The following is a 26,063-nucleotide window of genomic DNA, read 5'->3' as shown; positions in this document are numbered from 1 at the left end:
CCTTGCGGGCACCCAAGGAGAGCACAAACAAGGAATTTATTTGTCCTAAGAAGCAGTTGCTCTGACAACAGTGGCAGCCCGTCTATTAGGGACGCCTGGGCGCCGCCCCCTCTCTCCACTCCACCCCCTATATGGTAATGAATAGATTCACGCATAGCATGAATCTATCCATGGCCACCGCAGTCACCCCCTATTCATGCTTTCCGGCCCCTTTTAGGATACTGGGTGCATGAATTACAGTGGCAGGTTTTTTAAGCACCTGATTAGAGCCAGAGGCTCTAGAGGCTTCAAAATCGGGTGGGCTTGAGAGTATGCGCTCCGATCCCACCCAGGTGTGTTACAAAAGCAAATGAATGTTCGCTGTTGAAACACTGATCCTCAATCCAGCCAATCAGAAGCGGATGTGAGACCCGTTTACCAATTGGCTGAAAGGAGAAGGCTCCTAATTGGCTGCCGAGGAGAAGGGAGGAAACGGAAGGCGCTGTGATGACCCAGAGGCCGCAGGAGAACAACAGGAGAACGGGAAGCTGCCGAGCAGGGGAAGCCGCTGGTGATGGGTACCGACTGGTATCGCCGCAATCGTTAGAGAGAGAGAAATAATTCTAGCCCTAGACCTCCTCTGCAATTCAAAATATTCAACCTGTAGAATTTTTTGAACCACGCCTATGGAGATTTTTAAGGGTAAAAGTTTGTCACCATTCCACGAGCGAGCGCAATTTTGAAGCGTGACATGTTGGGTATCAATTTACTCAGCGTAACATTATCTTTCACAATATATTGTAAGATTGGGGGATCATACTCCAATGGTAGATGCGTTTTTCAGTGAGATGCCAATCCGGAGCTGTGTTTTAAGGGCCTGGTAGCCCACTTTTATTTAAAAGAAAAGTTCAAAGTTCAGAAGAAACAAAAGCAGCCCTCGCAGGGGATTTCATCATTTCTGTATCTTGCAAAGAAAATCAGCAGTCGCACACAGCGACTTATCTGCACACAGCATTTGATTCGCACACAGCGACTGGTCCTCTTAACGTACACAGCCTCTATCTGCAACCCATGCAGCCTCTCTCTTCTCTCAGAGAGATGGGAGCTCACCTGGCTCCCAGGAACAGACTTCCTGTCTGTAGGGTGGGGCCCTGAATGCGGTTTAGATCAGCCTTCAAAAGCCCAAACCACAGCTGGCCAATTAACTTGTGTTTGTCTCTCCCAAAATATGGCAAAAAACCGCCATCATTCAGGTAAGACAGACCCAAACCACCACAATATATAAAACAAATTGGCTATCTTTACTGTTGTCTTATTCTTTAATTCAAAAAGGTGTATTTTCCCCCAAAAAAGTGCGCTTTTAAGACCGCTGCGCAAATACGGTGTGACAGAAAGTATTGCAATGACATGAACTAAATGAAACAGGGTCTAGAGCTCCATCTTTTGCCTCAAAAGAAGGCAAAATATTGACATGCAAAATATCATATATAGCTGAATGAAAAAATAAAAATAGAATGTTGTCAGTCCTAAACATAGTAAAGAAAAATAGTAGATAGATATGGGGTCATAACTGACCTCAGGATTGACTAACTAACCTGTGTAAAAAAAATATATATACTTCCCTATATTCAGCCCGCCCTGGTCACATGATCCCCTGTGTCAGCCATTCTTGGGTCTAAGGCAGGATTTGTCCACATTGGAGCAATCTAATTAATCCCAAAGGGGAGATCTCCTCTTCTAAATAGGTTCTCTCTGTTTGGATCTAGTTAAAAAATTTAAATGTACAAGGGGGTGCTTTTTAGCTCATACATATTATATTGCTATTGATCTCATATGCTTAAAAATAGTTTAGATATGAAGAAGTTCTGGCAGAAAATATTTTTTTTTAATGTTGATTCTGCAAGCGTAAGTTTTAGTTTATTTCATAGTCTGCAGAGATTGTATACTGCTCTCTGGTACAATATATATATAACCGTGTAACCAGAATTAATTTTACTCTATTTCCTCCACAAGATAGAAGCAGTAGATATACTTATTGCTGGGATTGAATTTAGACTGCAGAGTACTGGGAAATGTAGTTTGGGCAGAGAGTGGAGCCATTACTATTGCTGGGGAAAGGACTACTGAGTCTGTACCCAAGTGGGAGCAGGAGTAGCAGACAAGGGAGAGGGGTATAAAAAAAAAAAAAAGGAAGCAAGAGGGCAAGTTGGAGATTGCAGCCAACCGGAGAGCAGTTCATGACTCGCTAGGGGAAAAGTAGACAATAGACTTTTAGCTGGATTCAGTAAGAGTTAGGCCAGCGTATCAGTGGATACGCCGACCTAACTCGGAATTTGCGCTGTCCTAAGTTTAAGTGTATTCTCAAACAGAGATACACTTAACCTATCTAAGATACGACGGCATGCGCCGTCCTATCTTAGGGTGCAATATTTAGGCTGACCGCTAGGTGGCGCTTCCATTGCGGTCGGCGTAGAATATGTAAATCACTAAATATGCCTATTCACGAACGTACGCCCGGCCGACGCAGTACAGATACGCTGTTTACGTAACGCATTATCAGGCCTAAAGTTATTCCATCAAATACCTAGAATAGTAATGTTAAGTATGGCTGTCGTTCCCGCGTCGAAATTCAAAAATGTTACGTTGTTTGCGTAAGTCGTCCGTGAATAGGGATTTACGTTATTTACGTCCACGTCGAAACCAATAGGACCGTGTGGCGTACTTTGCTGCAATGCACACTGGGATATGTAGGCGGACGGCGCATGCGTCGTTCGTAAAATACGTCAATCACGTAAGGTCACCCCCCGTTACCATAAAACACGCCCCCTCAGCTAAATTTGAATTAGGCGCCATTACGCCCGCCCGATTTACGCTACGCCGCTGTAACTTAGCAGGCAAGTACTTTGTAAATCATGTACTTGCCTCGCTAACTTACGGCGGCGTAGTGTAAACACGATACACTACGCCGCCGCAAAGTTAGGATGGCCTTTCTGAATCCAGCTATAATTATGTGCTGAGTGCTGCGGTATCCCTTCACAGACTGCTGGACTGAGCTAGACAAAGTCTGCACTGTTGTCCTCACCTGTACTAGACTGAACCATCAACCCAGGATCCAGACCTCCGCTGCCAGACCTGCTGCAGGAGTAAGTAAGACCCCTTTCACACTGGGGCGGTTTGCAAGCGCTATTGCGCTAAAAATAGCACCCACAAACCGATCTGAAACAGCGGCTGCTGTTTCTCCAGTGTGAAAGCCAAGGGCTTTCACACTGGAGCGGTGTATTAATCCTTTTTAATCCTTTTTCGGCCGCTAGCGGGTGTAAAACCGCACCGCTAGCGGCCGAATACGCCGCAATTCCGACGGTAAAGTGCCGCTAAAAATAGCAGCGCTTTACCGCCACCGCACCTTCCGCCCTAGTGTGAAAGGGGCCTAAGGCATCCCACTGCTACAGTCTATATCCTCCTTCCCAGACAGCTTAAAGATATCAAAGGGGACCCCTCCATGTTTCTGGCTGGTGATCCCGGGGTAGAGCGGTGAGAGGGTCTAGGACCCCCAGTCATGCTGGAATACTGACATTGTTTATACTGTTCCCATAGGTGTGCGCAGCCTATTGTATTAGGGTGTGCACCCCAAAGCTCAACATACTACTGATCACTCACCATGTTCATTCAGAAAGGGAAGGGGCTGATAAATACATATTTACCAGCCCCTTGCCTCACTCATCCTAAAAATCCCTGCAGCAACAGCCGGCAAGAGAGGAAAGGAGGGAAGCCGGTAGTGCTGTGGAGGGGGGAGCCTGGGCAGTAGGGGGAATCTGTGCTGCACAGGGTGATTAGAGTGTGCCTGGGCACACCTGGCACACCCTGTGCGCACGCCTATGACTGTTCCTCTTTTAAGGAATTTGTGCTTTCTATCCAGTACACACACCTGCCCTGTATCTCTGCTGTTTTACTGAACTAGGCCCAAATTGGCCTTTCTTATCTGCTTCATCATCCAATTTGCTAACATTGTATCATAAAGATCCCTTCCATATTTCAGCCCAGCCCACCGGGTGCAGGATTATAACGACTTACACCATAGACATATATTATTCATGCGCACAAACATCTTCAAGGGCCCCAACTTAGCAGGCAGAAACTATTTTTTTCTCTCCTTTTATGTTAATAATCTGTATAAATAAATATTATATGCATTGCATAATCAGTCAAATGTTAGTTTCCTCTTTCTGTGTTATTCAAAAAATATGACAGAAATGGCTTGTTATGGGCTGTTTTATTTGGCACAAACATCTCTTTTTTTCCATAAGGTATTTATAGTGTTTTTTTTTTTAATTATCTTAAATGATGGAGATACAAAAAGACACGCCTCTTCACTTACAGCCCAACTCTGGAAAATTTCCTCCCTTGCAATAGGGCTGTGTTAGCACTGCAATGGTTAATTGCTCATTTAACCTAGGGCAGTGGTCTCCAAACTGCGCCCTGGGGGCCAGATGCGGCCCTTTGCTTGCTTTTATCCGGCCCTTGGGGCACCATTTCATCCACTGACACCAACAATGGGGCATAGTTTATCCTACTGACACCAACAATGGGGCCCAAATACACCAACAAAGGGGCCCAATGGCATCAACGATGGGTCACATTTCTTCCCAATGACACCAACTATGGGACACAATTCCTCACCGTGACACCAAGGATGGGGCACAAGTCCTTACAATGACACCAATGATAGGGAACAATTCCTCACGATGACACCAACAATGGGGCACAGTTTTTCCTCAATGGGACCCAATGACGGGGCACAATTACTCCCACTGAAACAAACAATGGGGCGTTAATTTTTCCCACTGATGTCAGGACCTTTTCGACTCCCACTGACCACAGTCCGGCCCTCGTAAGCTCTGAAGCACAGTAAACTGGACCTTTGCTTACACAGTTTGGAGACCCCTGGCCTAGGGGATAGTAGACACACTTTTACTTACCTAATCCTCCTCTTCAAAAGAAAAAAAACAGCTCCCCTCTATGATCAATCCAGCAGTGGACAGCATTCTTAATGATGTTGGAAACATCCAACCACTGGAGGGTAGAAGAGGCAGCAGAGACTGGACTTGCAGCACAGAGGAGAATCAGGTATGTAAAAAATTCTATGCATTAAACTGAAAAACCTTCTGTGCTACAGCTGCCCCCCAGAACCCCCCTTTTTCTTACCTGAACCCGATCGTTCCAGCGTTGAGCACAAGCCCAATGGCTCTAGCAGCTGTCTCTGTCCTCATTGGATAGATTGAAATCAGTGGGAGCCATTGGCTCCTGTTGCTGTCAATCAATTCCAGTGACACAAGAGCGGGGTCGGACCTGAGTCCTGCTGTCTGTGTCAATGGACGCAGCAGCGGGATTCGTGAGCGTGCCCGCATGGGTGCCCCCATGGAAAGTGTCTCTCTAAGGGGGCACCCGATGAAGAGGAGGGGCCAGGAGCGGCGCCGGGGGGCACCCCAGAAGAGAAGGACTGGGGCTGCTCTGTGCAAAACCCATGCACAGAGCAGGTAAGTATAAAAAATATTTTATATAAAATACACAAAAATGAACCTTTACAATGACTTTAAGGGCCGGTTCCCACCAAGATTTCTGCTTTTCGGATGCATTTCTGCATGGGCATCTTTGATGCCTTTTTGATGCATTCCAGTGCGGCCTTTCCCTTCTTTTTTCCTTCATCTCAATTAAAGCGGAGTTCCGGCCACAATTTCACTTTTTAAATATAAATACCCTTGTAATACACAAGCTTAATGTATTCTAGTAAAGTTAGTCTTTAAACTAAGGTCCGTTGTGTTAGGTTGTTACAGCATTTAGACACTTTATAAAATAGAAATTGAGTGGGGCCATCTTAAGTGTGGGCATCATGAAGCCAGACTGTATGTCTTCCTGGATTTCAGCCTTGCAGATCTCGCACATGCTCAGTGCTGCACAAGCCGTGTAATAGGTTTCAGATCAGGTTTCAGCACCTGTACTGTCCAAGTCACATGATTCTTCGAGACTGGGGAGTGCACAGACTCCTGGAAAGTTACACCCACTACATTCCCAGGAGTCTGTGCGGTGTAGGTTAGGAAGCTTAAGCACCTAGGTGCAGGAAGAGGGAAGATTAACTATTCTGCCTAGCAACAACACTTTGAAGGCATCTAAAAAAAAAGGACTAATGACATTTTTTTAAAACTACTCATGTAATGTTATATTTATGGGTGGAACTCCACTTTAAGGACATGTCTGTTCCAGTATGTTTTATTGTGTTGCAGACACTCTACTTTTCTTGGCTGCACTGGAATACATTGCTCTGGCGTGAGCTTGGGGCGTTGGAATCCATGTTATACACTGTCCATGCGTTTTTGATGCAGAATAAAAATGCACTGTATTGTGCTTGGTGCAATTTCAGGTGCAACTTGCATAGACATCTGTGCATGAAGACGCAAGTCGCACCTGAAGTTGTAATGACACGCAGCTTTAAAATCATTCAATTCCAGATGAAGTCATGCGATTTCCAAGCCGCATTCAATGTGAACAAGGGCCAAGAGTTTTAAAAACGTAATCTTCATGCTATGTTCAATGCAAGTTTGCATAGCCATAACAGGAGCTGCCCTGTATAAATGCTGGGAAACAAACACAAAGAATCTAATGCACACATACTGTATATGTCCAGCACACCTTCCAGATAAGCAAAACCAATAAAGAATAAACAAGCTCAATCTGCTATTCCACATGCACACAAGTGGTACTCCCAGATATATACAAATTGGAGCACTCTTGCATCCCTTTAGATGGGCATCCTAATCATTCCTGTCTATCTACTTACATTGAACCAAGAATGCTACTTTGAAATAACTATTTGCTAAAGCCTCTGAAAAAAGAGTATGTATCATGGACAGGGGGAGGGGATATCATATGATGGGGTTTTGGTGTTTGCATGATTTATTACCGTGTTTCCCCGAAAATAAGACACCGTCTTATATTTATTTTTCCTCAAGAAATCACACTATGGCTTATTTTCGGGGGATGTCTTATTTTTATTACCGGCAAGTATGGTACAACAGTATGGTACAACAATCTACATTTATTCAACTATCCCCTGGTGTTTGTGTGGGGTGAGAGACTGTTGCTGGTCAGTGCTGGGGAGAAGCTTTACTTCTTCCCCTGAGTACAGAGCGTCCTTCTCCTCGCTTCACTGAGGAGACTTTTTACTTTCACTTTCACCTGACAGGGGGAGCCGACCTTACCGTATTTATGGGGCTGCCGACACCTCTCCGGTCACTTAGAGATACCGTGGAGCATATAAGAAGGGCTGCACGACTTCTTTACAGCTCCTGAGCTCCGCACCAGTACAGTACGCCTATCACGTCTTGTTTACCGCTCCGCGCCGCTACGCATACGACACGCCATCACTAAGTCTTATTTTCGGGGATTCGACACGCCATCACTACGTCTTATTTTCAGGGGGAAAGGTTTATATTTCGATCTTGCGTCGAAATCCCGCTACGGCTTATTTTCGGACTATGTCTTATTTTCGGGGAAACACGGTACTTGCTTCCTATATTGGGACAATTCCAAAGACTGTTGCAGGCCAGGAACTTCAGCAATCTCAATATATCAGCCTAATTAGCACTTCTGGTGCCTAAATAATAAAAGCGGTGCATGCCAATTCATTCGTTTGTTGAATCATGGTGCTGGGTCACCAGATTCAAGCATGCCTAATGTGGTGTGTACTGAAATTTTTGAGCAAAACTGAGGTAATCTTCTGGAGAAATAAAAAGCGTCTGGGACAAACTTTGTCCCAACTTTGTCTTAACTTCACCCCAGCCAATCCGCTTTTAATTAGTCACGATCTAAGCTGTGTGATAATGAAAAGAAATTGGTTGCTGTGGGCAAGGGGACCAGATGAGCTAGAACTTGTTGCAAACACATTTCATTAATTCCTTCATATACGTTTTGGATAGTTGCAGTAAATAGCTACTATTAGCCGGATTCAGGTAGACTTACGACGACGTATCACTATCTAAGCTCTCCTGAGCAGGGCCATCCAAAGCTTCTTGTCTTGAATTGCATTGTAACGGAACTGTTTCCCTTTATATTGTAAAGAGAAGCGCCAACTCTTAGCTATATAAGTCCTGTATATTATTAATAATAACACTTTTTTGAATCTCAACCATTCTTAACCAGGGTTCTGTGGAATGCCAAGGCCCCTCCAGAGGTTCTTTTGGTTGTCCATTAAAGTTATCTGCATAACAGCTGCTGTTCTTAAAATCTTGCATTTATTTTGGAAGCCACAGTGTACAAATTACAGATACTGGCCCAGATTCTCGTACAGCGGCGTATCTTTGAGCGGGCGTAACGTATCCTATTTATGTTACGCCTCCACACCTTAGACGGGCAAGTGCAGTATTCTCAAAGCACTTGCTCCGTAAGTTGCGGCAGCGTAGCGTAAATAGGCCGGCGTAAGCCCGCCTAATTCAAATGTGGAACAGGGGGGCGTGTGTTATGTAAATAACTTGTGACCCAAAGTGATTGACGTTTTTCATGAACGGCGCATGCGCCGTCCGTGGACATATCCCAGTGTGCATTGCTCCAAAGTACGCCACTAGGACGTATTGGTTTCGATGTGAACGTAAATTATGTCCAGCCCCATTCACGGATGACTTACGCAAACGACGTAAAATTTTAAAAATTTGACGCGGGAACGACGTCCATACTTAACATTGGTACGCCACATGTGCGCCTCATATAGCAGGGGTAACTTTACGCCGGGAAAAGCCTAACGTAAACGTTTTTTTACTGCGTCGGCCGGGCGTACGTTCGTGAATTCCAGTATCTAGTTGATTTACATATTTCTAGCCGTAAATCAGTGTACACGCCCCTAGCGGTCAGCGTAAATATGCAGTTAATATCCGACGGCGTAAGAGACTTACGCCGGTCGGTTCTAATACAAATCTATGCGTAACTGATTCTCAGAATCAGGCGCATAGATACGACGGCTCTCATTCGGACTTACGACGGCGTACATGGCGCTACGCCGTCGTAAGTCCTTTGAGAATCTGGGCCACAGTGAGTTGACGTGTTTCAGGCCACACAGCTTTAGTGATAACTCATTATCTCAGTATTTGTATTTGTATTTTGTATTTGTATTTTGTACTCAGTATTTGTGGGAATCACTTTAATGGAGTATCGTATACAGCTGAGCAACTGTAGATTGGACACCTGTAAGCTCTTTTGATGTGGGATTGAATGGGTAGCAGCACCAATATTTGTGTTCTTTTGGTTGTGGCTGATTGATCTCTGATTTGATGGTGCTTTGTGGTGGGTGTCAGTCTGACCACCAATGTAGCGGTTGCATTCTTCCTATTGACCTCTAATGTATTTTAGACACATCTTAGATACATTAGCGAATTTCTGCATCTTGTAAACTTCTGTTTTTTTTAATTTTAAAGGGTATATAAAAATTTGCAGCATACAAGAATGCCATGTAACAAGCATACAAAATTCAAAAAGAAAAACGAAACAAAGAAAATAAAAATAAAAGTACAATAGTAGCCTTATCGAGTTTGCCAGTGCTTTCTGTATCTTAGTATCTATGGGCCAGATTCACTAACAATTACGGCGGCGTAACGTATCCCCTTTACGTTACTCCACCACAAGTTTTCGTCGTAAGTGCTTGATTCACAAAGCACTTGCGTGTAAACTTGCGACAGCCGATTCCGGTTTTTCGTCCGACTATACCATTTTTGTCGGATGTGAACACAATGTCCGATTTTTGTATAATTAGTATGGTTTTCGTATGAAAAAAAATTGTAAGAGCAAGACTACGCATGCTCAGAAATGAAAAAACCCATACAAAACTATTCAACACATTACGTCACTTCTGAAGTTGTATTCTGTCATAAGAGAATTTTCGTATGGTGAGTAACCTCTTCACTTTCGACATGAGACTAGCATGCAACAAAAAAAAAACGGACAAACGGTCGTCTGAAAAGCTAATCGTGTGTACGAGGCTTTAGTATCTGTATGCACTGTAAAATCAGACTGCTGGGTTATACATTTCAAGGCTTCACTAGCCCAGCTCCAGGGAAATGGTCAGTAGTCCTCTGCCTGGGAAGGATGGTGACTGGGGAATCCTAAAAACAAAGCACAGTGTGCCCTCTAGCGGCCAACGCGCTGAACAACGCCGCGTGCACAGTGAAGGGGGCGCTGGGGATGCCTCGTTGAACTGAACAGCGGCATTAGCTGTCAGTCAGCGAGCTGTTTATGCGCTTGCGCAGTGTGCTTTGGCAGGACAGTTATGTTGTCATAATGGCCAGCATTAGTATGGGACTATGCATGAAGAAGAGGCTGTAGCATTGAAGCGGCTTTCCTTTTCTAGTCCTTATGGATGCTCTGAGCAGCAGGAAGCACCTCTGCATTGTGACATCAGGATCCTTCGTGTTGTTTTGCTGCCAAGTAGCAGGACAGTGATCCTGCAGCATGCTGACCCAGCAGCGGGCACAGCGCACTGAGGTCCCAGCTGCAGATTCTACGGGTGAGTGCCCACTAAAACATGCCATGTCTAGGTACCCCCACCACCTGGCACTGCACGGGTTACATGCACCGAGTAGGTGTCATTGTCGGGAGGGGGGTGACATCAGCAGCACCCTTTCCTTGCTGCACTACACAATGGAGCTGTCATGGTAGAAGTTGCTCTAGGATTCCCCATTATATTGGTAAACAAGGAAGGATGGAAGCTTGTTGGTGGTGATGGGTGACTACAGCCAGCTACAGGATTACATATTACCCTTCCCACATTCATCTACATGGAGGATTGTATAATAATTGTATTCTAGAGGAGATGATCACTGGTCCCAGCATCTGCATACACAAAAGAAAGTAGAAATATACATGGTGCTGTATAGACGGATGGTACTATATATATATATATATATATATATATATATATATATATATATATATAGTACCATCCTTCTATACACCACCATGTATATTTCTACTTTCTTCCCTATACACACACACACATATATATATATATATATATATATATATATATATATATATATATATATATATATATATAAATGGAAAACAAATCTATATATATCTAGATGTCTGCCAACACTGTGATGGCTGACTATTATTACTGAGTATATCACCAATGAATGTATTTATGGACATGTGATCATATGACATCAAGTAAATGGTTAAATGTGTCCTCAGTGAAAAGCCAATGAGTGTTAACAATCAGAGATGACTGATGTGTAGATGAGATGTGGGTCCATGTTTTTGTCGCAGCTCAGGCTCTTAGTAGGAATCCTCAGCGTATGATCCAGTACAGACTGCCAGTCTCTCTTCTGAACACATATAAAGTGTCAGCCTGTAGGGTAAGGCCCTCTTCTCCGCTGTCATATTATCTCTTCTTTCCTGGAGTTTGGAACTCACACTCCTGATTATTTCACTGATCCCAGGTTCACACTGAAGGCGGGTCGGAAGTTTCAAACCCGCATTTCAGCGCAGGTTCATGCACAGATGTCTATTAAAATCATTGCCTGAAAGTAACCAAAAGTAGTGCAGGAACTACTTTTGGGAATCGCCGCAAAGTCAGCGTCACACTGATTCGGACGGTGCCATTGCCGGTGTTCTATCGAATAGTGCCCTCCATCGAAAAGTGCCCACGCATGCGCAGTACATAAGGGCACTCCAGCTGATTTCCCGATCAGCTGGTGTGACGTCACCATGGCGCATGCACACATTGTAGGAGGAATTTGTTGACAGGCGATGCCATTTTCACGGGCACAATTGAAAGCTTTGCAAAGAGCAGATGGAGACCGTAGTTGTCAGATTGTGCCTCGCTGTTGCAGGGTGGGTTGTGGCTGTGATGAAGTGCGGATTTTGTCTGTGTTGCAACCCACCCTTAGACACAGGCAAAACCCACCGTTCAACACACTAAACCTGCCCTACAACACACAGACAAAACCCGACCTTGAGCACACTGTAAACCTGCCCCGCAACAAGAGGCACAATCTGACAACTACTGTCCCCCTCTGCTCTTTGCATAGCTTTCAGTTGTGGCCGTCAAATGGTATTTCCCGTCAAAAAATGCCTCCTACAATGTGTGCATGCACTATGGTGACGTCACGGAAATCAGCTGGAGTGCCCTTCCATTCTGCGCAGCGCGGGCACTTTTCGGCGGTGGGCACTATTCAATAGAACAGGAATGAGCTCTGGTTTGACATGCAATTTGACATGTCAAATCGCGTGTCAAATCGGCCCTGAATGAACAAGGGTTTAGAGCTCATGCACAGTGCAGCTCAAAAAGCAGATCCTACAGACTTTAGAACTTTTTTGAGCTCTCATTGTTTCTGCCTGGAAACCTCCCTCCATGTTAGCCAATGTGTCCATGCACACTATAAGCTTTTTCAGTAGTTTACAGACATATGCTCTAATGCTGCATACACACGATCGGATTGTCCGTCAGAAAAACCTTGGATGTTTTTCCGACAGAATTCCGCTCAAGCTTGGCTTGCATACACACGGTCACACAAAAGTTCTCTGAACTTTCGTCCGTCAAGAACACGGTGACATACAACACTACGACGGGCGAGAAAATGGAGTTCAATGCTTCCGATTGCGTCAAATTGTTTCCGAACATGCGTCGGAATTTTGCGTGTCGGAATTGCTACAGACAATTTTTTTCCGTTCGAAAATTTGAGAACCAGCTCTCAATCTTTTGTTGGTGGTAATTCCGACAGCAAAAGTCCGATGGAGCATACACACGGTCGGAATTTCCGTTCAAAAGCTCACATCAGACTTTTGCTATCAGAATTTCCAATCGTGTGTACGGGGCATTGCAGGCAGAAAAAAACCCCACCAAACTCGCATTTTTGAGAGGAGTTTTCAAGCAGAAAAGTGCCCAAAAACACACGAAAAATGCACTAAAGAGTATGAAAAAGCTCAAAGAAGCTTGAAAACACAAAAAATAGGAAAAATTATTTTAGGGTCAAGTTTGAGAAAAAAAAAAAACACTTATGCCGCGTACACATGACATGAAAAATGAATATATTTTTTTAATGTCATTATAAACGATCGTGTGTGGGCTCCAGAGCATTTTTTCATGACGTGAAAAATGGGCATTAAAAATTTAGAACATCTCTAATTTTTCGTGTCGTTTTTCACGTCGTGAAAAACGGTCGTGTGTAGGCTTTAATGACGTGAAAAAACCGTGCATGCTCAGAAGCAAGTTATGAGACAGGAGCGCTCATTCTGGTAAAACTAGCGTTCGTAATGGAGATAGCACATTCATCACGCTGTAACAGACTGAAAAGCACGAAGACTCAAAAGCGCTAATCGTCTCTCACCAAACTTTTACTAACACGAAATCAGCAAAAGCAGCCCCAAGGGTGGTGCCAGCTGAATGGTACTTCCCCTTTATAGTGCCGTCGTACCTGTTGTACGTCACCGCGCTTTGCTCGAGCATTTTTTTTGTCACGATCGTGTGTAGGCAAGGCCGGCTTGACAAGAATCGGGTTGAAAAAAACATTGTTTTTTTCTAGACCATTAAAAATGGTCGTGTGTACGTGACATTATGCTCAAAAAAGCTCAAAGAAGCCCAAACAAAGGAGCTCAATAAATATGTGCAAAAGAGCCCAAACAAGTACAAGTTCTTCAAGCTGAAATGAAAGCTCAAATGCCTGTAAAAACATTTTTTTTTTTAGATTCAGTGTGTATGAGCCCTTACAGTACTCTTTTATATCTTGCCCCTTTTATCAAAAAATACTGCTACTAATAATATACATATTATATAATATGAATAGGTACATACAGTTTAGAACTGCAGAAGTCTGGCAAAATGAGAATCACGATTTTTTGCTTAGAATAAAGTTCACGATTGTCGCGACACAACATCATCTTTCCTATTCTACAAAAAAATTGGGCTAACTTTACTGATTTTTTATTTTTAATGCATTGAAGTGTATTTTTTTTTTAATTGCATTTGAAAGACCGCTGTGCAAATACAGTGTGACATAAAATATTGCAATGACCAACATTTTATTCTCTAGGGTCATTGCTAAAAAAATAGATATATATTGTTTGGGGGTTCTAAGTAATTTTTTAGCAAAAAAATATTTTAATTTCTAACCAACAAATGTCAGAAAAAAGGTTTAGTCTTTAAGTGGTTAAACTTCCCTCATTTTGACACAGAAGTGCATTCCTTTGATCTAAAGCAGGGGTCTCCAAACTTTTCAAACAAAGTGCCAGTTTATTGTCCCTTAGACTTAAGGAGGGCCGGATTGTGGCCAGCAGAGACAGAAAATGGCCCAGGCCCGGCATAGGTGAAAATAAATATGGCCTCAGGGTTAGTGGTCAATAGGAGGAGGAATAGTATCCCCTTGGGGATATCGTGGAAGTAATAGTGCCCCAAGGGCCGGATAAAAGCTAGCAAAGGGCCACATCTGGCCCTCGGGCCGCAGTTTGGAGACCCCTGATCTAAAGGACAAAATGTTACAATGTTTATAGTTCGTTCCATGGCTGAGGAATGTTGTGATACTTTGCAGACTGTTTTTTTTTTTTTTTTTATCCTTTGACAGCTTTCCGTTTTAGCAGAGAATTCTCTGCATAGAAAGAATTGGGAGAAAATGCTTTGTCAAGAAAAAATCATAATGACAGTTAACGATTAATTGTGCAGCTCTAATACAGTTATAGTTATAATGTATATTGTCAAAAGTATTTTGACAATATAGTGTATTTTGAGAGAAAATTCTAAAAAAGAGTGACAGCAATATTGTAAGTTTATCATTATATCTATTTTACTAAAATTCATATAATGCAGACTTTTGAAATGTAGTGTTGCATTTTAGAAAACGTACATTAATAAACTAACAGCCCTTTATAGCTGTTTGTATATCAGTCATCGGTGATACCACTTTGTTTTCTTCTTAAATTTTAAATGTTATATAAAAAAAAATATTCTTGGCTCACCCCATGTCAGCGTACAGCCGGGTCAACTTAAAGCGGGGTTCCACCCGCAATTTTTTTTTTTTTAAAGTCAGCAGCTACAAACACTGTAGCTGCTGACTTTTAATAAGGACACTTACCTGTTCTACTCGACTGGGATGTCAGCTGCCCCGAGTCCCATCCCTCGATGCTAGCAGCTCCCGGCGCCCCCATCCTCAGTAAGGGAAACAGGTAGTGAAGCTGTGCGGCTTCACTGCCCGTTTCCTACTCCGCATGCGCGAGCCGCGCGGCTCTTTGTGAATGGTCCGGCTGCTCTCTGGGATACACACAGTTCCCAGAAGGCAGCGTGCCCCATTCACAGGAAGACACAGCAGGAGGACGGAGGAAGAAGACCTACCGCGGATGATGAAGAGGCAGATTACGGACTTCCGCATAGCAACTGCTATTTCTGGTAAGTATATAGGATTTTGTACACCCTGTACAACCACTTTTACCTACATGTAAGCCTAGATTAACCACTTAAGACCCGGACCAAAATGCAGGTAAAAGACCAGGCAGGCCCCTTTTGCGATTCGGCACTGCGTCGCTTTAACTGACAATTGCGTGGTCGTGCAACGTGGCTCCAAAACAAAATTGACGTCCTTTTTTCCCCACAAATAGAACTTTCTTTTGGTGGTATTTGATCACCTCTGCGTTTTTTATTTTTTGCGCTATAAACCAAATTAGAGCGACAATTTTGAAAAAAATGCAATATTTTTTACTTTTTGCTATAATAAATATCCCCCAAAAATGTATAATTTTTTTTCCCTCAGTTTAGGCCCATACGTATTTTTCTACCTATTTTTGGTCAAAAAAATCACAATAAGCGTTTATCGGTTGGTTTGCGCAAAATTTATAGCGTTTACAAAATAGGGGATAGTTTTATTGCATTTTTATAAATTTTTTTTTTTTTTTACTACTAATGGCGGCGATCAGCGATTTTTTTTCGTGACTGCGACATTACACTTCGGACAATTTTGACACATTTTTGGGACCATTGTCATTTTCACAGCAAAAAATGCATTTAAAATGCATTGTTTATTGTGAAAATGACAGTTGCAGTTTGGGAGTTAACCACAGGGGGCGCTGTTGGGGTTATGTGTTCCCTGAAGTGTGTTTACAACTGTAGGGGGGTGTGGCTTCAGGTGTGACGTCGTCGATTGTGTCCCCCTATAAAAGGGATGACACGATCGATGCTGCCGCCACAGTGAAGAACGGGGAAGCCGTGTTTACACACGGCTCTCCCTGTTCTTCAGCTTCGGGGACCAATCGCGGGAATCCAGCGGCGATCGGGTCCGCGAGTCCCGCCGACATATATGTGCAGGTGGCGGTCTTTAAGTGGTTAAGGCTTACCTGTAGGTGCTAGAAATATCTCCTAAACCTACACGGTTTAGGAGATATTTACAATAGAGACTTGTGCTAACCCCCAACAGGCCATGTTTTCCTTTATCTTGCTTTAAATCAGAGTCAATGGCTTGGTATTTTGGACAGCTATTTTATCTAAGGCCCCATACACACGAGAGGATTTATCCGCAGATACGGTCCAGCGGACCGTATCCGCGGATAAATCCTCTCGAGGATTTCAGAGGATTTCTATGCGATGGCGTGTACACACCATCGCATTGAAATCCCCGCTGAAATCCTCTGCCGATGACGTGTCGCGCCGTCGCCGCTATTATGACGCGGCGACGGGCGCGACGCTGTCATATAAGGAATTCCACGCATGCGTCAAATCATTACGACGCGTGCGGGGGATCCCTTTGGACGGATGGATCCGGTAAGTCTGTACAGAGGAGCGGATCCATCCGTTGGAATGGATTCCAGCAGATGGATTTGTTGAGCATGTCAGCAAATATCCATCTGCTGGAAATCCATCCCAGGGGAGATTTATCTGCGGATAGATATCCGACGGAGTGTACACACCATAGGATCTATCCGCAGAAACCCATTTGATGGGATTTATCTGCGGATAGATTCTATGGTGTGTATGGGGCCTAAGAGAAATTTCCAAAACATGGCCTGTTGGTTGGGGTACTTCAGGACTGAGGTTGAGAACCACTGTAAAAGTAATCATAGCTCCTATACATCTTCTCACTTTCGGTTTCGGTTTGTTTGTTTGTTTACAAGTTGTTTCCGGCTTATGAAGCAGCAGATTAAACCGATCTTGGTTTGTTCTGCTTCTTTGGAGGTCAAAGGATCTGTCATGGCCCATGCTGTCACAAAAAAAAAAAAATGAAATTACTAAACAATTACAAAAATAAATAAATAAAGTCCCCCTGTTCTCACGCGCAAAGGTGACCGCATGCATTGGTTCTGAACGCGTATGTAAACAACACATGCATCACACATGTGGGGTATCACTGCAAATGTCACATGGACAGCAATAATTCGAGGATCAGACCTCCTATGTAACTCTAAACTGGTAACCTGCAAAGGCTTTTCAAGTGTTGCATATGGCAAATTTGATGTACTGTAGTTTGTAGCTGTTTGGTATTCATTTACTCAGCATAACATCATCATTTATATTTTACCTGAAAATTGGGTATTATATTGTGTTTGTGTTCACTAAAATCAATTAAACTTCATTTTTTCCAAAAAATTGGCATTTGAAAATTTGGATAACTACTGTGTGACAAATAAAATTGCAAAAAACACAATTTTATTCTCTAGGGCCTCTGCAAAAAAAGAAATAAATATATGTGTGTGTGTGTATATATATATATATATATATATATATATATATATATATATATATATCACATACACATGTAGGGTTCTAAGTAATTTTCTACCAAAACTGCAGATTTTTACATGTATGACACATTTGCCAAAATTGGCCCAGTGGGCAAGTGTTTAAACCTCATTTGCCACAGTTGCCCAAATAAATTGTGCATTGAGGTCAGCTTGCAAGTTGGAGACATCCTGTAAGGACATAATTACACTGCATAGCTTGGTGTCATCTGTAAACATTGAAATAGTACTTTTAATCCCAGACTCTGTATTTTTAAATATGGTAAAAAGTAAGGGTCCCAACACTGTACCTTGGAGCACACCACTAGTACCTTGGACCATTTAGAACAGGCATAACTAAAGCCACTGTCCTATCCGGACCCACGGTCGCACCATTTAAGAGCCTTCCTTCTTATTAGCCTCTGCCGCTATTGTTCTCAAGGCAGCACAGAGAGCGAGATAGCAATGAACATAGAACGGGTGGCACAGCTGCACTGGATGGAGGGCGGGAGCTGCATGAGTTCAATTTCCAGGTCAACTAGCAGGTGATTGGTTGCTAGGATGCCGGGTAATCCTAGCAACCAATCACCAGCTTGTTAATATCAAATGTTAAACCTTGCCACTCCTGCCCTCAAACCAATGCTGCTTTGCCTCCCGCTTGCCTCTGTGTAAAGTAGGAGAACATGGGCAAAAATACATGGCTGTGAAAGGGGGGGGGGATGGGATTGACGTGCAGGGGATAGTGATATACATATATGTGTGTGTGTGTGTGGGGGGGGGGGGAAGATGTGAAAGGCGAGCAGTGTTGTGGGGGGGGGATGTAAAGGGGAGTAGTGCTGTGGGGGGTCATGTGAAGGGGGGCAGGTGCTGGTGGGGAGGGGAGATGTGATGTAATTTATAATTATTTGGGAAAATTCCTTTTCAAATTTTTTATAGTATATTTTTTCGTATCTATAGTATAGTTTAGTTTATAGTTTCTATAATATAGCTTCTAACTATAGTAGTAGTTATTAAATATCATCAGCAGACAGCTCCACCTGTCTCAAAACTTGTTATAAAATGTATTTGGGTGCACATTTGCATGACTGTCAGTCAAACTATTATACACACGACCGTTTTTCATGACGTGAAAAATGCAATTTTTTAAAATGGTCATTAAAAACGATCGTGTGTGGGCTCCAGAGCATTTTTCTCAACGTGAAAAATGGGCATTTAAAATTTAGAACATGCTCTAATTTTTCTCATCGTTTTTCACGTCGTGAAAAACGGTTGTGTGTAGGCTTTAACGACGTGAAAAAAACGTGCATGCTCAGAAGCAAGTTCTGAGACGGGAGCACTTGTTCTGGTAAAACTAGAGTTTGTAATGGAGATAGCACATTCGCCACGCTGTAACAGACTGAAAAGCACGAAGCCTGAAAAGCGTGAATCGTCTCTTACCAAACTTTTACTAACACGAAATCAGCAAAAGCAGCCCAAAGGGTGGCGCCATCTGAATGGAACTTCCCCTTTATAGTGCTGTCGTGCCGGTTGTACGTCACCGCGCTTTGCTCGAGCATTTTTTTCTCACAATCGTGTGTATGCAAGGCAGGCTTGACAAGAATCACGTTTCTAGGACATTAAAAATGGTCGTGTGTACGCGGCTTCACAGCGCTGAAAACTAAAAATAGCCTTGTAAAAGGGGTATATACAGGCTCACCGCTCAAATGGAAAATTAAATCATACATCTTAGTGAGCTGACTCTACTTAGTTCTTTTTAGCTGGTAACACTATTCATTACTTCAGCGTCAACCAGTTTACGTTTATGTTATTGACAGTAGTGGGGAAAAAAGTTTTTCAGCAAATGACAACCAAAACTTACAGTTAACCTCTTGCCACCCATGTAACACATATGTACAGTGTCAACGAGGGAGGGTGTTAATACCCACACTCTACACATATACATCCATGGGCAGCAAAGCCTTCTGCGCAGAGGACACACTTACTGTGCTCCCAGCAATATGACGAGGTGTAAAAGACAGCTCTCGTCTCTAATAATAACCTGGAGCTGGCAGGATTGGCTCCCGATCATGTGGCCAATGTTACAGCCAATCACATAGACAACGGTCCCTGATTTCGAGGGACTGACCCTGATCTGGAACAAAAGTCCCCCTGTCCCTCTTTCCTCCTCATTTGTCCATCATTTTGGTCTGGGCTATTTAATTGTATATAAATGCTCTATTTATCTTTTAGAAAGTGTTTCTCAGTTCTAAACGTTTCATCTGATTTCTAAATTGCTGTATTTGTAAATTGCAAAAGCCAGTATAAAGGAATAGTAGTGTTAAAAAAAAAAAGGACTTGTGGCTTTAACCAATCTTTTTTTCCGTAGAATTCTCCTTTTAAGGGGGCGTGGCAGGGGGGTGTGTCCTATGTCTACATACTTTTGCCAATAGGTGTCCCTCGTTCCCATCTCAAAAAGCTGAGAGGTATGCAATGGTCATGTGATTGAGCAATCCTTCCCGCCCCCTTGGGCATACAGACCCTGTTATATAGACACTGGGCTTAGGTTCAGAACCTAAGAAAAACAATCCTGGGCTCAATTTGACAGCAGTTTTTCACTTCTGGCCTTTCTGTACCTTGAAAAAAATACAAATGCGAATAACTTTTGTTTGTTGCCGGTAATTTTTTTTTTCAGTGTTTGAAATGGAATCATACAGATTTAGGGGGAAGTATAGATTGGTGGACACAAGTGTGTCCTGAATGCTTGTTATTGTGTTTCTGTCATGATTCTGATGCAGTGCTGCTGCGAGAACTGGTGTGTCTGGCTGATGTGATTAAAGGTTTTCCAAGCAGGAACAACACTCATTATGCTTTCAGCCTGCATACTCTTCCTGCCTACTGCCATATATCATTTGTGGAAGAGCGTGCAGTATGCCCTACATACTCTTCTAGAGTTCACCGCTAATACAGTCATTCTGTATTCATAAAAGCCAAATGCATTTTCTTCCTACAGGCATTTTTAAATGCTTACATTTTAGCTTTCTTTTATATATCTGTAGGAAAGCTAGTTATGATCTTTAAATAATTCCTTTACTTTGAAGTTTAGAGAAACAGACACCATCTCTTATATTATGTCTGCAGCCTCTGGCCATCTCTTGTATCATAACCCACAGCCTCTGACCATCTTTTTTTATCATGTCTGCAACATCTGACCATCTTTTGTATCATGCCTGCAGCCTCTGACCATCTCTCATATCATCTCTGCAGCCTCTGACTATCTCTTGTATCATGTCTGCAGCCTCTGACTATCTCTTGTATCATGTCTGCAGCCTCTGACCATCTCTTGTATCATGTCTGCAGCCTCTGACCATCTCTTGTATCATGTGTGCAGCCTCTGACCATCTCTTGCATCATATCTACAGCCTCTGAACATCTCTCGTATCATGTCTGCAGCCTCTGACCATCTCTTGTATCATGTCTGCAGCCTCTGGCCACCTCTTGTATCATCTTTACAGCCTCTGATCATCTCTTGTATCATGTATACAGCCTCTGACCAGCTCTTGCATCATGTCTGCAGCCTCTGACCATCTCTTGTATGATGTCTACAGCCTCTTATCATCTCTTGTATCATGTATGCAGCCTCTGACCATATCTTGTATTATGTCCATAGTCTATGACCACCATCCCTTGTATTATGTCTGCAGTTTCCAACCATTTCTTGTATCATGCCCATAGTTTTTGACTATCTCCTGTTGTGCATCTGCTGTCTCAGACACTGAATATTCAATGAATTTTGGGTGTAGTGTTTTGATGATGTTGGGGGCCACACTTGAGGCCTGCCATATCAAGAAAGTTGACCACCACTAGCCTGGGCTGTACATCAGGAGTTGGCAAGCCATCGAGGTGCGATGCAAAGGACAATACTGCATGGGGGGATGGAGGGGCAGAGGACACTACTGTGGGGGGGGGCATATTATATTACTGTGGTTGGGATAAATTGAATGGGGGCAGAGAACACTACTGTGGGGGGTGATGTGAAGAGGGGCAGAGGATACCAATCAATATACGCTTATTGTGATTTTTTTCTACCAAAAATATGTAGTGTACATATTGGCCTAAACTGATGAAGAAATGTATTTATTTTTTATTTTTATTTCGGATATTTATTATAGCAAAAATTTTAAAATATCGTTTTTTTTTTCAAAATTGTCAAATACCACCAAAAGAAAGCTCTATTGTGCGAAAAAAAAAGGACATACATTTTGTTTGTGTACAGCGTCGCATGACTGCACAATTGTCAGTTAAAGCGATGCAGTGCCGTATAGCAAAAAATGCCCTGGTCATTAACCACTTAAGCCCCGGACCAAAATGCTGCCTAAAGACCCAAGGGGTTTTTACAGTTCGGGACTGCGTCGCTTTAACAGACAATTGCGCGGTCGTGCGACGTGGCTCCCAAACAAAATTGGCGTCTTTTTTTCCCCACAAATAGAGCTTTCTTTTGGTGGTATTTGATCACCTCTGCGGTTTTTATTTTTTGCGCTATAAACAAAAATAAAGCGACAATTTTGAAAAAAATTCAATATTTTTTACTTTTTGCTGTAATAAATATCCCCCAAAAACATACATAAAATTATTTTTTTTCCTCAGTTTAGGCCGATACGTATTCTTCTACCTATTTTTGGTAAAAAAAAATCGCAATAATCGTTTATCGGTTGGTTTGCGCAAAATTTATAGCGTTTACAAAATAGGGGATAGTTTTTTTGCATTTTTATTTATTATTTTTTTTTACTACTAATGGCGGCGATCAGCGATTTTTTTCGTGACTGCGACATTATGGCGGACACTTCGGACAATTTTGACACATTTTTGGGACAATTGTCATTTTCACAGCAAAAAATGCATTTAAATTGCATTGTTTATTGTGAAAATGACAGTTGCAGTTTGGGAGTTAAACACAGGGGGCGCTGTAGGAGTTAGGGATCACTGTGTATGTGTTTACTAGTGTAGGGGTGTGTGGCTGTAGGAATGACGTCATTGATCGTGTCTCCCCTATAAAGGGGATGACGCGATCAATGCGCCGACACAGTGAAGCACGGGGAAGCCGTGTTTACACACGGCTTTCCCCGTTCTTCAGCTCCGGGGAGCGATCGCGACGGAGCGGCTTTAAACAAATAGCCGCGTCGTCGTCCCGGATCGCTCCCGAGCGGACCCAACCTCCGCATGTACCGGGGGGGTCCCGATCGGACCCCCCACCCACGTCTAGCAGAGGACGTACAGGTACGTGATTGTGCCTGTCCGTGCCATTCTGCCGACGTAAATGTACATGAGGAGGTCGGGAAGTGGTTAAGGGGGTAAATCCTCCTGGGGCTGGGCTGGAGTGGTTAACTAAGCCCTGACTTACTTCTAGAATGTTCTGAAAGGCCATGATCTAAACTGACCAATAGAAACAGTCCTATTATAAAAAAACTTAAATGTGTTGAAACGCTAATGCTGCGGCCCCATGAGGTAAAGGGGGGGCCTAAAAAGGCTTCCCCCTTTTCCCCCACATGGGACTGCAGGCATCAGGCAGACCAGCAAACACAAGTAATAATAAAAACACCAAAACACCAGAATTAGGCCACGGCCCAGTTTATTGGTTTAAAACAAAATATTTAAATAATAACAAACCTTATTTGCATCAATTAATTGAATCCATCAAAATACTCAGAAATTAATCAACTCTCAGCCCAGTTACTAGGACTCGAGCTGACTCACCATTTAGTTTAACCACTTTCTTACATATCCCAACCGACAGGAGGGCTGGCTGAGCCCTCCTGTCTACACAATCCCAAACCGCCACTGACTGTTTGCAGGTCAAGATTAAAAATATCCAGTCCCACGTCTGATAAATGCACACCATGGTACTGATACATACCTTGAATACCTCCTTTAAGCTCGCAATGGCGAACACAAAATACCTAAATCTGGTACTAATTTGTTTTCGAATGCTCTATTAACTCTTTTACGTATTTTCTGGGGTGGCTTGAATGTATCAGATTGCAACCATTTTCAGAGAAAACTAGAACTGTATGTGGAGAGGTTTGTTTAAGAAACAAAACCGTTTCCTTCATACTAAAAATTAACTCAAATGTCTTAATTTTCCCAATATTGTTCCCGCCTATATGAACTATAAGTACATCTGGTGCCAGAAAAATAGCGTAAAGTCTGCCCAACTCAATAACTAAATCACTCCAGATCATACCCCTATGTCCATGCCAATTAATGCAGAAGGAAGATGGATCCATGCCCAAATTCTCTGTGTAAATTCTAGCAGTCTCTCTTTTCTGAGCCCAGAAAATATATGAGTGGCTCACAATCCATACCATAAGCCGATTACCTGTAAACAATGAATTATAGATGGCAGTAGTAATTCTGAGACCCTGAGGCTACTTTCACACTGGGGCAGTGGGGGTGTCGGCAGTAAATCGCTGCTATTTTTATCAGCGCTTTATGTCCATTTTTGCGGTGCTATTCGGCCGCTAGCGGGGCGCTTTTAACCCCCGCTAGTGGCCAAAAAAGCAGTGCTGCCCATTGATTTCAATGGGCAGGGGCGCTTCTAAGAGTAGTGTATTCACTGCTCCTAAAGCGCCTCAAGGATGCGGCTAGCAGAACTTTTTTTACTGTCCTGCCAGTGCACCGCTCCATTGTGAAAGCCATGCAGAAGTATAACTTTTCCAAGTAGAAGTAGCCACAGAATGTTGAATTTTCTTAAAAATGAAATCAGATCCAATAAATGGGGAGGGCAATAGACTCCGGCTAGATCCGCCTCCGGCATCAGTGAGAAAAAACGACCCATCTGCAGGCGAGAGAGAGAATCAGCTATTACGTTAAACTTACCTGGAATATACTTAGCCTTTATCCATATGTTCCAATTTAGACATAGAAAGACCAAATAATGCAAGCAAGAAACTACCTGAGGAGACTTGGAAGAAAGACAATTGACAGCAAAAGACACTCCTTGGTTATCAGTACTCACTAATATTCTCTTATTTGCAAAATAAGAACCCCCAGATTTCAACTGAAGCATTAATTGGGAATAGCTCCAATAACACTGTGTTTTTGCAAAAAACATTTGTAGATGGCCAGGCTGATGCACACCAATGGCTTTTTCAAATTGTCCCAAACCCAACTGATCCTGCTGTGTCAGTCGCTAGGCAAAATTCTTTATCCGTAATAAAGTTCTGCTGCCACAAAGCTTTTCTATTAAAATGCTCAAGAAATTTGAATGGTACCAATTAAATCTTCTTTAATATCCGATGTTAGCCTAATATGTGAAGATCGGTTCTTCAGACCTGAAATAGAAACATATAGTCTTCTGGAGAAGATCCTCCCCATTTGAGGCACTCTTGATGTAAATGCTAACTGACCCAATAGAGATTGCATTTCCTTTAGTGTTACTTTCCTCATTCTAATACATTTTAATACTTGAACAAGCCTATAAACCTTATCGATAGGCAATCTAACCTCCATTGATACTGTATCTAAAGTTATACCTAAAACAATGTTTGTTGTTGTAAGAATAAACTGTCTTCTCTTCTGCCAAAGGAATACCAAAATAATTACATACTAAAAAGAATGAACGTAAATAAAGGCAAGGCTCTGACCCAGCTGAACCCATAAACAAAAAATCATCTTAGTAGTGTATAGAAAATTGGGAAACGGCTACCTTATTTATTACCCATTCTATAAAGGATGAAAATGCTTCAAAATAAAAAGAAACCGAGCAACATATTGGCAAACACTTGTCAAAATAAAAAAATTCTGCAAAAAAACATACCTAAGGAATTAAAACATCTCGGGTTTAGCAGGAGAAGTCTAAAGGCCGATTTTATATCAGCCTTAGCCATTAAGGCATTTGGACCTAGCATACACAGCTTTTGCACAGCTGACTGAAAAGATGCGTACGTTACTAATGTAGAATTTGAGTCTATTTGATCATTTAAAGAGCTGCCAATAGAGAATGATAGGTAGTGAATAAGGCAAAATTCATGTGGCTCTTTCTTGGGTTGTATGCCTAATGGGGATATACGCAAGTTCAAAAATGGGGGAGAATCAAACAGACCTTCAATTCTACCAGCAGCCATTTCCTTAAAGAGGAACTGCAGTCTGCTCACATAATTTGTAATAAAAACATATTTTTTCCCTCCAACCACATTACATATTTTATATATACTGTGATTCTGTATTTGCCAAATATGCTGCAGAAATTTCCCTCCACTGAGTCTGGCTGCATCAATTTTAACTGTGGGCAGCTGAAGCTGCTGCCTGTTCACTTCCTGGATTTACACAGACACACAGAGGCACACTTTCAGCTCTGCAGCCCTGCAGCTCTG

At 42.7% G+C, this 26,063-nt stretch overlaps 1 protein-coding gene across 1 annotated transcript in view; it reads left to right on the top strand.

Annotated features, from left to right (window-relative positions):
- The first annotated feature begins 10,250 nt into the window (after positions 1 to 10,250).
- Positions 10,251 to 26,063, top strand: part of TMEM255A (transmembrane protein 255A) — a 70,062-nt gene continuing 54,249 nt past the window's right edge. The window contains exon 1 of the mRNA XM_040323941.1: positions 10,251 to 10,522. Within this exon, the coding sequence (XP_040179875.1) occupies positions 10,468 to 10,522 (55 nt within the window). The 5' untranslated portion in view covers positions 10,251 to 10,467. The remainder of the gene's footprint in view (positions 10,523 to 26,063) is intronic.

This window comes from Rana temporaria, chromosome 9 (assembly GCF_905171775.1).
Source record: "Rana temporaria chromosome 9, aRanTem1.1, whole genome shotgun sequence".
Taxonomy (NCBI): domain Eukaryota; kingdom Metazoa; phylum Chordata; class Amphibia; order Anura; family Ranidae; genus Rana; species Rana temporaria.
The sequence above is the reverse complement of the archived record's forward strand: the minus strand, read 5'-3'. Positions and strand labels throughout refer to the sequence as shown.